The sequence below is a fragment of the Amaranthus tricolor genome, chromosome 3 (genome assembly GCF_026212465.1).
Source record: "Amaranthus tricolor cultivar Red isolate AtriRed21 chromosome 3, ASM2621246v1, whole genome shotgun sequence".
Taxonomy (NCBI): domain Eukaryota; kingdom Viridiplantae; phylum Streptophyta; class Magnoliopsida; order Caryophyllales; family Amaranthaceae; genus Amaranthus; species Amaranthus tricolor.
In genome coordinates, this window is record NC_080049.1 from 31142390 (window position 1) to 31156783 (window position 14394).

Sequence of the window (14394 nt, forward strand, 5' to 3'; positions counted from 1 at the left end):
TTGGTTTTGGATTGTTCAAGAATCGGTCTGATTCATGATATAATTTTGACTGATTACTCCCTTAATCAAAAAAATTAATAAAAATTATATAGAATGAGTTTTTTTTTTTTAAAAAAAAAAATAAATCTCAAAATAATTTGGGAATTTTTAGTTTTCAAAATAAGCTTTTTTGTGATTGTGTCGAAGGTCAGGATTTGCTTGCAGTTAGTAAGAGTAACTCAGCGAACAAGAGATAAACATGTTCGAAGTCAAAAAAAAATTACTGCAAATTTATTCATTCTTAGTAAAACCGAACAAAAAAAAACAATGTTATAGCTTTTAAAGGGGGAAAAAATAAACAATTGTTGGTAGGCTGTTCATAACAAGACAACGAACAACTTTATTTTTGTCCTTTCAAAAGTTATGACATTATATTTCTTTTATTCGTCGTTAGTAACGACGAACAAAATTGTGGTTTTTTTTTTCATTTTAACATGTTCTTCTCTTGTTCGCTATTGACCTTAGGCTATGACACAAAAACGCTTATTCTAAGAACTAAAATTTCTCAAATTTTATTTTGAGAACTTTTATTAAAAAAAAAGTTGAGTAATTTTATTCAAAATTTTCTCATAATCCCATGATTAAAACAATGGCAAATAACATGAAGAATAAAAAAGTGCGGTGTACTAGAGATATTAAAAATGGGTGTGGATGGAAAGAAGGGAAGAGAAAATAAAAGAAAATGTTTTGATAAAATTTAAAGAAAATTATAGAGTCATTATTCAATATGAAAATGTTGTTAAGTAAAAGAGATTGACCACAATAAAAATATCAACAAACTCATACAAACTTGAAGAGTAATAGATTGAGTTCATCTAGTTCATATTTAGGGTTGAGTCATATCGACTTCGAGTTGGTAACATCGTTTAATTCTATTTTTCTAATATTGAGATTTTGGATAAAGCCGAAGAAACTCCAACAAGTAAGGGGGCAATGAAGAAGTTTTCATGCAAGTAGTAAAAATTTATCCTCCGCCAATAGGGTAAAAGAAGAAGTTTTCAACCACAAGGTTAACATATGATTATTGTTCAGTCTTTGGACATCTGTTTTGGGCTTTACAACTCACTTATTAATTTTTTAAAAAAAATATTAAAACGCATATCGCCCTTTTCTAAATACTAAATTTTATTTAAAAAAAAAAAAAAAAAAAAAAAAAAAAAAAAAAAAAACCCTCTAAAAGCATAATTGATGGTGTAACACGGACTCAAATTTGGTTGTTCAATCCTATGACACAAAATATTTGTTTTAATGGTTGAGTCTTGATCATTTTCTTCTCTTCTAATCTTAAAATCTTTTCAATGTAAGCCAACAACTTACATTGCATTATTGCATTTCCATACTTTCATAAATTCAAATCTTATGTTATGTCAATTTTAAAGATGTGAAACCAAATAATAAGACGATTTAATCAAAAATAATTTCAAGGATCTTGGTAACAAATTATGGGACATTCATTAACAAAAATACAAATTAATTTAATTTTATATTTATATATTTTAAATGTTGAATTATACAAATATTAATCATATCATCTAATAATTTTTTTAAAAAATTATATCATATAATACAACAAAAATATTTGAAATTCATCACTAAATCACACGTAAAAACATAAAATATTATACTATATTTTTTATTTTCTAATTTACTATTTTAGGATTATAATTATTTTTCCTTTCCAAATAGTTCAAGGGTATTTGTTAGCTTTTTTCTAATTTTAATTAAAAAGTGCAATAGCCAAAAAAGAAGAACATAAAAAGTGAAAAATTACTTTTTTGCCAACAAAAGCATACTCCCCCCTCATGGCTCATTGTCACCTAATAGTTGCTACAATTACAAAATTGATCAAATTAAAATTAAATATTTAAAAAGTGTGATCTATGTGAAAATAGAACAAAAGTATTGACAAAATGAAAAGATTATACCAATGTACTTACTCTAGTAACATTTCACTTTCACACAGTCTAATGCACTAAAATTTAATCTTTAGTTATATATAATAAAATACTATAAAAATGTAATATTAAAAATATTTGCATGAGACGAATCAAACAAGATTCAACTTGACTATGTTTTAATTCATTGATTAGATATTAATCACAAATCAAAAGTGATGCATAAATATTCTATGTTGCAAGCATGGCCGGTTCTTAGCATATCCCGGATAGTCGAGTGCAAAGGGCCCCAAAAATAAGGGACCTATACAAGCCTAGTTTTGAACAACACTATTTAACTAATTTGTTTGTAAACTTTTTTATATTTGAAGTAATAATTTTAGAATATAAGATTACAATACGTTTTATGTTGAATTATTTTTCTTTAAATGGAAAAATTTTAATCTTTTGATATAATGAAGGTCCTCATTTTAAATGATATTGTAAAAATAAATAAGTTGTCTAAAATCTTTGTTCAACCCCTAATTGAAAGTAATTTAAAACGTAGAAAATATGAATGAAAGTTAAAAAGAAATATAGCCAAAAATAAAACACAAATTCTTGTATAAGACAGTCTCACCGTGAGACATACCTCATACTCGGGTTAAATAGCCGAATAAATAAAACTTTTAGCTTATGGGCTTCTTGTTCAAAGGTCATTTCACTGTGAGACGGTTTTATACAAGACGAGCTGAAAATAAAAATGTACTCCCTTCGTTCTTTTTTGTTCTTCTCGTTTACTTTTTGCACAATTTTCAAAGAAAAAATTAAACCTTTATATCTCTAAATACACATAATAAAAAATTATAAAAAATACGTAATAAAAAATTATACATTAAGACGAATCTAACGAGATCTCACATATATGTATTTTATCTTTTAAATATGTGTTAAAAACATTAATCAAATTTATCTCTACTTAAGGTGGAATGTTTCAAATGGAAAGAACATTAGAGAATACAGAGAGTAAGAAAATTTATAAAACATTTGGAACACTAAGATAACATTTACTAACGTTTTTTGGGTAAAAAGGTTACGGAGAAAGCATTTGGTAAACCTTAGGATTATCGCGTGAATTTTTGAAAAGTTTGGATTACCACGTGGAAAACTCAATACCTCAGGGTCACCATGTGGAAATTTCTAAATTTATAATACACATAAAAAAAAGATAAATTTGCTCAAAATAATAATTCCAACTATCACTCAGTAGCCAAAAATAATCCCAACAATCGTTTATTTTTTAATAATCCCAACTATGAGTACAGTTTGTTCATAGCATACCCATCCCCTTTATTACCGGCTGTAACCGGTTACAATAGTGCTATTAAAACCCACCCCTTCCATCTATTTAAATCCTTCTTCTTCCTCCTTTCCATTACTCCTCCCTCCATTGATGAACCTAAATCCCCAAATAATTAAAATGAAAATTAAAATTTGTATAAAATTATATCCTCAAAATCTTCCAAATTCTGATAATCTTCCACCAAAACTAATGAATTATGCTTGTTCTTCTAAGTTTTCAAACCCCAAATCGAAGAGTCCACTTTATGGAGAAACCTTGACTTGCTACCATGGTCTTCCTGCGTTATTGCGGATTGCCAAACGAGGTACTAGGCTGGGAAACAAATTCTATGGTTATGCTAATTGCCTGTAAGTACTCAAAATTCTGAAAATTTTCAATTTGATTTTTTTTTCCCAAATATAATTCGTACCTAATTTCTTGTGTAACTATTGAAGGATACAACTATAAGTTTTTAAACTGGGAAGAAGATGTTGAAAAATTGGGAAACGAGATTGAAAAGCATGAACACTTAGAGGTTGAAATTGGAGCTTTACTTGACAAAATCCAAAAATTTAAAGCAAAAGAAGAAGACCATGGACCAAAATTTTGATTGTGCTCTTATGGTTCATCTTGTTTATATTGGAAATATAATGCAAATACAAACAAAACAAACCAATTTGTATTTCCTTTGTGTGGATGGCAATGAAACTCCTTGCTTTGTAGATCACCAAATGGACACCATGAAGATAAGGTTGCAACAATCATGCACTTTCCTATTATGATATATCTCCCACAAAGGTGCTTGGGATGATAATTGAAATTCACAATGAGATACAATCAACAAAACAAAATCCTAGCACAAGGAAATTGCAATAGTAAATACAAGTGTTGTAGTGAATTATGAACTTTGACGATGTTGAAAGTTAATTACTCTCTCAATTATTACCTCATGAAAGGAATTAACAAGAATGCGAGTATTCTTAAGAGAGAAATCATAAATGATATAGAAATGAAATAGAATGTCCCTTGGCATGCAACCTCTATTTATAGAGCAATACATTAAAAACACCTTCATTTGAAACAAAAGTGTTTTACCAAGCAAAGCTTATGAATTAAAGTAATGTTTCACCAAGCAAAGCTTATGAATCAAAGTAATGTTTCACCAAGAAAAGCATAAATCAAAGTAATGTTTCACCAAGCAAAGCTTATGAATCAAAGTAATGATTCATCAAATCCTTTGAGGCATTTAATTGGACTCTTATAATATATTTATTTTAGTCCCACTACTATACTAAGTATGTAGTATATACAAATCAAGGTCTATATACCCTAAATGTTCAACAATCCTCCCCATTTAGAGTATAATGGACCTCCTTCTTCCTTTACACATTAAGTATATAATTTCGTTTCATGCATCAACGCTAATGTCCCTACGGATTGAATTAACGTCTAGTATAAAACACTTCACAAGTGATCGAACTAGAATAATGTCCCTACGGATTAAATCAACTAGCCCATCCAACCACTCGAAGGTTAAATACACATAAAACCAATAACACATTGTCATTTACCTTGACACATTATATAGGGTCGTGTCCATATCTATTCATAAGTTTATCATAGTCAAATATGTCAATCTTGACTACTTGAAGCGGCCAAAACTTCAAACTTATGCTTTACCACATTGAATCTAAGACACAATGCTACTTGTGTGTGAATTGGGACTTTTCCTTTAAACTTTATTGACATTAATCGAACTCTATCGACGCTTGTTCAATTGAAACCTTACTCATGGTTAACAAACCAATTAGAACGTAATGTTCACATAATTAAGAATTATGACCCCTTTAACAATAAGTCCTTGCACTAGGCTGTGCCTATGAGCAATTTTTCCGGATCTTATCGTTATACACTCTACCCAAAGCCGTTGCGCAAATGAATTTCCAGCAGTGATATTGGCTTTGGTAACAAAAGTATACCTCAAACATGAGATTCCTTAACCACTTCTCTTCATTCACTGCTAAAGCAAGCAATATGAATTTTGCGAACATAGTTGAATCAACGATGCATATTTGTTTCTTTGAGGACCATGTAATGGAACCTCCCCCATAAACAAACACCCAACTACTAGTTGAAGAGTTTTTCTCTTCATTAGTGATCCAATTAGAATCACAATAACCTTCCAAAACATAAGGTTCACCACTATAAGTTATATCATAATCCATGGTACTCTTTTACATGTCATAACATACATCAAAGATCCAACAACATAATGTTGGTTGTCCTTACAACGAGTGCATATGTATCGAAGTGATTGATATATTGCTTTTTTCTAAAGCTTTGTACCACAAAATAAGCCTTGAACTTATCAATAGTTTCATCAATCTTTATTTTCTAAATTGCATCATTAGAAATCAATGGGTCACTGACATTTAAACAAATATGAAACACTAGAAGTAACATTAATCTAGTACCTTCGACCAAATATATTCATCAAAATTCTTAGTGTGCATTTTTCTTGAAAATGACTTTTTATTAAGCATCTCAAACTAGAGATAATTTAATCTCTTTGTCTAATAAGACAATTGTTTAAAATACTATCTTTGTTAGTTTATAATTTGAGGTTTTATAATTACCTCCCCATTTGTACATTCAATTAGAATTGATAAATTTTTGTCACAGTTGAAATTATTAAAAAATAAGTGATAATTAGAATTATTTTTGATCAATAAGTAATAATTGGAATTATTTTTTTAAGAAATATATCAAATCGGTGGGACCGGGCGAGCGGGCAGCACCAACTCCAAGTATGTGTGATGTGGTGATTTTACAATCTGTAAACCCAATTACTACATCTTTGAATATTAAATGCTTCTTCCTTTTCCAGAAACTCATAGATTTAGATTTTGATTCAGAAACAAAGAAAGATGACAAGGGGATTGGGTATGGGAGGAACACAATCTTATGGTGAACCTTCATACTGGAACAAGAGATACAAAGATGAAGATTCTCCCTTTGATTGGTACCAGAAATACCCAGCTTTAGCACCTCTTATTCATCTTTATCTTTCTCCTTCTTCTTCCAAACACATCCTTATTGTCGGTTGTGGCAATTCCAGTATGTTCCTTTTTTCTTCATTTTTTTTGATCTGCTTAATTTCTTTCTCTTTTTAATTTGCTTGATTTAAATTTATGTTTATTTTCATTTAATGGGTTTTTCTTCATTTTCGTTATTTGATCTGATATAATTTTAGTGATTGATTTTTTTGATAAATCTCCAATTAAATGGAAAATGCATGAAATTGGTGAATACCCCATTCTGATTATGATGATTTATTGTGGTAATGCACTGTTTATTCTAGAAGATTTCCTTGTTTTCTATTGTTAATTTGATTTTTGTCTCTAGATAGAAGGGAATTTATTTTTTTGTATGTGTGAATTCACTATCTTTAGTGGTAATGAAATTAACTATGATGATTAAATGAGAAACAAATGAGGGTTAGATGTTCAACATTTTTTATAGTTTCTTGTCTCCATTATACTCTCAATTATACTCTCAATTATAGAGATATGTACTAGGAATTGTTGCACTAAGTTTTGAGTAAGTTTTGATCGAAAACGAAGTGTCGAGTGATGGTGATCATGCTCATAGTGGGGTGTGGAGGATTAAGAAGTTTGAGTCACATAGTAAAAAAAACAAGAAACAAGGCTGCGTCACCGTATCGCAATCGTATTGTAAAGGATTTTGAGTTACCACGATTAAAATATTGGCCACAGTGACAACGAAATTATACTTATGACCGTGATATTCGTTTCACAACCATTACCGCACTCGTTACCGAATTTGCACTATGGTTTGAGTAACACAAATTTTAAGTTTTGGCATATTCAAGGTCCGATACAAGTTTCTAATGTATGGGCAAAATAATTATTTTTCCAATAGTCCAAGTGTCCAATTAGACAAACTAGTACCTCATCCATCATTTGAGATTGAAGAAGCTGTTTATGGTGATGGTTGGTAATTTAGAGGGACAGAGAGGGCATTGTGCGTACAAAAGCTATGTTATTGAACTGTCGTGTGACGATTGTTCATATGAAGGATCTCTCATTGGGACTTGAGGTCAGCTGAAGAGTTTGAATAGCATGTTTGTTAGTTAATCTCAGTGACGGTAATTAATTCCTAATATTGTTTGGGATTGAAATGTAATTAGGATGGTCATTTACTTATTTGATCACCCTCATGTAGTGACGTTAAATATTAGAACTATTGTGTCGATAATATTGTGATTTGAATTACATTTTAAGATAGCGTCAAATCACAAATGTGGCTCCTAAGTCCTAATCATTTCGGATAAAGCAAATGAAGTGAAGTGATGATTTTACAATTGAGATTAATGGGATTATATGAAGTTCTGAGTAGTTTTGTATCTTGTGTGGGATTTGATGCTCTTGGAGACATTATTAGGATTAAATATCTACATAATTTTGCTCTTCGGTTGGTGATAAATTAAGATAAAGGATTGGAAGGGGAGGGAATGGGAATGGGAAAGGGAGGAGATATGAGTAAACTTATGTAAGAGAAACATGTTCAGTTGTTACAATGGAAGGATTTTGAAGGAAGAATAAGGAAAAGAGTCGTATTCATTGTTTAGATATACTAAAGAAAAGGAAATATGTTTCTATTCAATATTCTTTTTCACAAGTTTAAGGAGATTTCAAGTTAAAGTAAAAGCCTAATATGTTGTGTTAACAATAGATTTTTGTAGTTCTCAAGCATTGTAGCATAACCAATAAATGTTAGACCAGATGCATCATTAACAATAGGAATGGTGTTTTAAGCGGGAAATTTGTGTTGAAAGAACCTGAGTTAAATTTTTTTGTTTGTTGATGGAAGGAGATTTATGTTAAAACTACTATAGCCCGTTTGGTTATCGGTACTAATTGATGGTAATGGGAATGATTTGTAGTGTAAATTTCAGGATATGTATCATGTCATTCCCATGGTAATGAAAGTTTGACATAAAAAAGCTTTTTGTTCACAATTTTTCATTACCACCCAACACCACATTTTTAAATGTTAATCCATCGGAATAAACTTTTTGAAGAAAATGAGATTGTTGGAGGAGAATAAGCATAGCTATTAGATTTGTCATCGGAATGACTTTTCATTACCATTCTCACCATTTACTACCAATTACCAAACAAGTCGCAAGTTTTTTGCTAGCAATTGTTTTTTTTTTAAAAAAAAGTCCTAGAATAATGTAGATAGCTCTGGTGGCTACACCTTAAACTTGCTTTGAAGTTGCACATAATTGGTTTATTTAGATTAATACGAAAGGGGTTCAAAGTATTAGGTTTTTTCGTTTTCACCTTAAAAAGTCCAGGACAAATAAGTTGTTAAGATGAGTTCCTATGAGTTTGATTGTCAAATTCAAAGCAATTAGGTTCACTTTTGATTGTTTACTGTTCGAAGACCGCTTGTCCTCATCTTCTGTAATGGATTTCTCTTACACTGTTAATATTTGTAAACTTCTGTCATTTGAAAAGAGAGCCAAACAAGCAGATTAGAAAGCATCAGAATTTGGATGTGGATCTTGTGATGAGTTTGCGGCAAGCTCGAGTAACCAATAATTCTTATAGATAAAATTAGCTTTCGAGAACATTTGTAAAAACTTGTATGAATCTTATATATGATTCGTGTGAAATTCAATTTGTCCTGCATTTCTTTGTATGTATAAACCCTTTTATGTGTTTCTTTCTTTCACCTTGTCTGCTATAATATTCCGTTATCATTTCTCTCTATGGTTGCAGCATTTAGTGAAAGCATGGCAGCTGATGGATTTGAGGATATTGTCAACATTGATATCTCCAATGTAGTGATAGAGGAGATGAAAAAGAAATACACAAACCACCCGAATCTAAAGTGTATCCTTGATAGCATTAGTTTTCTTTTTACGTGCTTTTAAATAATTGCGCTAACGGCATGTTTGGTTGTTCATACTAAACGGTGTTATGATTATGATTTGTGGCTTAAATTTTCATGAAATATCTAATGTCATTTTCCCAAGGTGACGAAGCTTTGATCAAAAAAATTTTATTTTTTTATTTTTTACATTTTTCCATTATTACTTAACACCACATTTTCAAATGCTAATTTATATGAATGAATTCTGTGAAAATGAGATGATTGAAGTAGAACAAATATGACCATCAAACTTGTCAAGAGATTTTCTTCCCAAAATTACACCAACTTTCCATTACCATTCCCACCATATAATATCGTAAATCAAACAAGCCGTTGGTGATCTTTAGAGGAGGAAAAATGCAAAATCCAGGGTTTCGAATTTGAAACAATGGGAGGCGTATTTAAACACACTAAAGTGCAACTTGGGGTTTCTTGGTAAGATGTTAAAGGGTTCGGGAAGGAGTTCGTAAGATATTTTTATTCAATTTGCATATATGGTCTCCGGGTGTATGAGTGTGATGTTTATTATTGAGTGAGACTTGGACAACTGGGCCAATGGCTTGGACAGGAAGCCCAACTTGTCCAAGAAGCATCTGTGGGCAGTCTCTGGGCACCGAGAAGTATCGCTTGGGCAAGAAGTTATGCGGCTCAAAGGAGCACTAGCTAGGTGAGCAATGAGCTGGAGTAGCTAGCATAAATGCTTGGATGTGCAGACTCATTACTTGGGCAAACAACTCATTTTCTCAGGCAAGTACACCAATGTTGCTCGGATGAACACTTACCCTGGGAACTTTCTGTCTTGCTCGAGATCTTTGCTCGGACGAGCGCTCCATGTGCTCGTACCGAAGCTGGCTCTGTTCACGCATTTTGGAATTAAAACTAACTTGATCCTTAGGTATTGAATACCCATTTTCCTCATTTCTGTGCACTCAACAATAGTATTTAAATCCTTAGCTATTTGGTAGACGTTACTATGGATGTTCGTGATATGAGCGAATTAACCGGCTCATTTGATGCAGTCATCGACAAAGGTACTTGTTTTACTTTCTCAAATTATACCGAGTCATGTTTTTCTGTTTTCCCTGACTCGACTATATGATACATTCCAGGAACTCTCGATTCTATTCTGGTGAGTGTTGCTTGACTAATCCGTTTATCACCGTTGAATTTGAGGGCTAGTTGCTTATAGCTTTCTTTCTAACAGTGTGGGAACGACTCAAGGGAGAACGCTACTAAGATGCTTAAGGAAGTTGGGCGGTATGTCGAGTATCAAAGTTATCGAGGATAATGCTTCCGGTTGTTGTTCATTTACCTTTTTTTATATATTGATCATATATTGAAGCAGTTTTTGATACACTATAGGGCCCTCAAGGACAAAGGAATATACATTATGGTAATCTCGTCTTTCCTAATTTCTTTCCTTCCTTAAACCCAAAATTTTGAGTTCTATTTGGGCGTTCGTTGTGAATTCTACAATTTTGAAATCACATCGAGAAAGTTTATCCGTGGGTAAAATTTACGTGTGTAGGTTCTCAAAATGTATTTTTTAAAACTTTTTTTTAAAAAGTATCGTTTTGATGCTTTCTCTAACTATCGTCTTGACTACTTCAGATTACGTATGGAGCACCTTCCTACCGACTAAACTTATTGAAGAGTACATACAACTGGAAGATAAAGCTTCACGTGATAGGTGAGTAAAAATATTTAAAATGGAGAAGTAATTCATATTGTTTTGCTATGTCGGTATTTTCCATTTGCATGTGTAGGAAGTTTTTGTGTGGCTTTTATGTGGGTTCCCTACTTTGTTTAGTTGGGGAATTATATATTTGATGTCCTACGATGTCCGTATGCAATTCTTATACAGAGTGTGTAAACCAACTATAATGTACGTTGAAATTATTGACTTGAAACGTGAAGATACTGAAACTTACAGAATGAAACAAGAAGATTCCTTAAACTCGGAGAATTAAGTTTATTATGACTTGAAAGCTTATGCGTAAGAATTGTCTATTGCATTGAATTCGAAACTAACAATTCATAATGCATTGTTATCTTTAAGTGAGATATAATTGTCTTTGGAGAATCAGAAAAAAAAAATTACAATTGATAGTATGATTACTAACTTAAGGTAAATAAAATATGGCAAAGGAAAGTGATGATAATAGATTAAAATTATACGGGATAAAGGGAGTATATTACGATGTCATTATCAGTGCTTTGGATGATATCGAGAATTGCATAAGAATTCACCGTCAAAGATTTGAAGTTAGTAGTTGATGGAATAAGGGATTTTGGCTACTCATTGAAGTCCTTTTTTATTAAAATAAATAAATAAATAAATAAAAAAAAAAAAAAAAAACACAATGAGAGGGTGGACGTCACCACATCAATTTCAACTGCTGTGAGATCAAGATTTAATTGGATCTGCCCCAGGTATAAGAAAATCTAGGTTAACCATTATCTTTGTTTTGATTCCCCTCATTTTCTACGAGTAACAAGAAGAGAGCGACATAACTTTAGTTTTTCCCTTAATATTAAATACCGAACAACCAATAAGTTTTAACACTTATTAATACTGTTTCCTTTTTACTTAACCCTTTCCATTCTATTTCTTTTCATCCTACATACCAAATGCCCCCTAAATTTGTTCAATAGATTTGTGCAACTTTCTGTCTTCAATATCTCTGGGGTCCTTGCTCCCTTTATAGGGAAATTTTTAGGTCATTTGCAAATTTACACAAGTTTCCGACACGTGAATGCAGAAAAAACCCTTTTTGGGACAAAATCAGAAGACCAGCAGAAATGGGAGCTCACAAAACCTATTCCCCTCGATCAGGAGGGGAAGTCCATAGAAGATATCATCGGGAAGAACCCGGATGTTCATTACATATATGTTTGTACCAAAGTAAGTGTTTGTGTAACCTCACGATATTTTTATCCTAGATTATCTAATTTTACGTTTTCTCATCACTTAGTTGTTCTTTACTCATATAGGATGTCTCTTTGGAACACGGAGAAATAGATGCATCAGTAGTTGCGTAATAACTATCTACTCCGCGATTCTCAGCTTAGTTATTCGGAGTGCTTCAGGCTTTTGCTATATTTCTCTACAGAGTATTATTCGTGCGTGCAAGCCTGATCGAGTAGTTGCAAGACATAAAGCTAGATATAGCTAATCCTCGCCATCTGTTGAGCTTATGTATTTAAATTTGGTAGATTTTTGTGATGATTCTCAGTCCCGGGGCTGAAGTTGGACCGATATGATCAGCTCACATTTCATATAGTTGAACTTATCCAACCTGGCCCGGCCCCACCCCACCCCACCCCTATTGCTGTACGCTTTCAGTTTGTATCAAGCTCGTATGGGTATGCAGAATGGTATTCATGAAAAGCTATTTCAATGAGCAGATATGATGTGCGAATGTGTCCGGTGCTGTTGATAATACGACTTTTTCGTGATGTCGAGTTTTGTTTGTTTACTGACGATTGGCTTCATGATGAAGCATTAGTTTGCCTATGCGACTTTGCTAGTTCGTGGCATAAGTTGCCTATGCTGAGTTAGCTAGTAATAAAACAACGCAAGACCAAATAAAAGTAAATATATAAATAAAAATTGAAGTAATATAGAGTAGTATAAAAATGAAAGCAAACTCTAAAATAGGAATTATAGAAATATTTAGAAACTCATTATTGGAATAATTTTTAAAAAATATACTCTCTTTTTCCCTAAGATATTTAATAATGGTAATAGTATTAAGAAATGATGGAAACTACTAAATTGTGTAGGTATGAATAAAAGTGAAAGAAAATATGTGGATAAAGATAAATAAATTAGTAGAAATAAAAGGTAAAATAAAAACATTGCAAAGTAAAAAAATCAAAAAATATATATATATATATATATAACTATCTAATAAAGATACATGACGTATGTAAGCATAAAATTGTTGTAAACATTGATAAGGAAATCTAACCTACCGAGAAGCAAGTTGCAAGTACTTTCTTTATTCCACCAATTTTTGCTAGACATCATCATCATATTCAGTGTATCCCGCTCATAGGAACTATCATCAAGGTCTGGAGAGACAAGGAAGGCGGCAACTTATATCTATAAAGAAGAGTGCAATCAATGAGTCTCTCAGCTCAAGAAAAAACTTCAAAGAGAATATATAACTATCCGAACGTCTGCAACATACAACACACACTGATTATTAACAATAATGTAAGAAAGGATAATAAATAAATATATAAATAAATACAGATGAAGCCATAATGACAGATTGGTGTAAAAATAAGAAAATTTAAATACAATAGTTTTTTTATGACAAAGCAAAAAAAATACGTAAATGAAATAAAAGATAATATTTATAAAAATGTGTAAACTATGACAAAAAAAAATAATAAAATAAAATTAAATTAATAAGAGGCATTTAGAAATGTCCGTCAAATTTGAGCAAAAGGGATTAAGTTGATCATCACATCAATTTGATCAAGACCTCTTAAAATGTCCATCAAATTATTGTGTCCGTTCACTTTGAGTAGTCATTTTTTAAGGTTTAGTTTTCTTTCACTTCATTTATCTCTAATTTAATTGGTGGGACCCGATCAACTTAATTATTGATTTCTTATCATTAAAGATTTTTTTTAAAGTATTATATTTAAGACAGTTATACTATACTTATTATATTTGACCATCTATATAATTTAATATGTTACGTGATCATTTAATAACAACAGTTACACTAACTGAAAATTTTAAAAAGTTAATATTCTAACAGTATATAATTGGATGATTTAAACAAGTTGATTCCACTTAAATATATTTTTTCAAAAATATTAACCACAATATATAAAATAAGTTTGAATATAATGAATAGTACTATAAATTCTTAGTTATGTAGCTAGTATAATGGAACAAAATTTTTTTTTACTTTCATAATTAATTATTCTTATACCACCAATGGTCCAATACTAGTATGATTTTTAAGGTTTTAATAGAAAAAATATACCCTAAATCTATCTGTCCATTTAATTTGAAATATTTTAACTAAAAGCGAATATTTTAAATATATAGTCTTAAATCATGAATTGAACTTAGTAATTGAAAGAATTTTCTTTTCTTTTTGTGACACTTACAGAACAAACTATCTTTCCTTCACTTATCTCAGTCTTACC

General features: G+C 31.1%; 1 protein-coding gene across 1 annotated transcript; it reads left to right on the forward strand.

The window, feature by feature from the left end:
* The first annotated feature begins 6080 nt into the window (after positions 1–6080).
* LOC130809192 (uncharacterized) lies at positions 6081–12641 on the forward strand. Its single transcript, XM_057674857.1, has 9 exons — positions 6081–6372; positions 9066–9179; positions 10185–10250; positions 10329–10348; positions 10424–10476; positions 10582–10612; positions 10831–10909; positions 11982–12124; positions 12214–12641. Exons 1-9 carry the CDS (start codon positions 6183–6185, stop codon positions 12259–12261), a joined length of 744 nt encoding a protein of 247 aa, XP_057530840.1. The 5' UTR covers positions 6081–6182; the 3' UTR covers positions 12262–12641.
* Positions 12642–14394: the final 1753 nt, after the last annotated feature.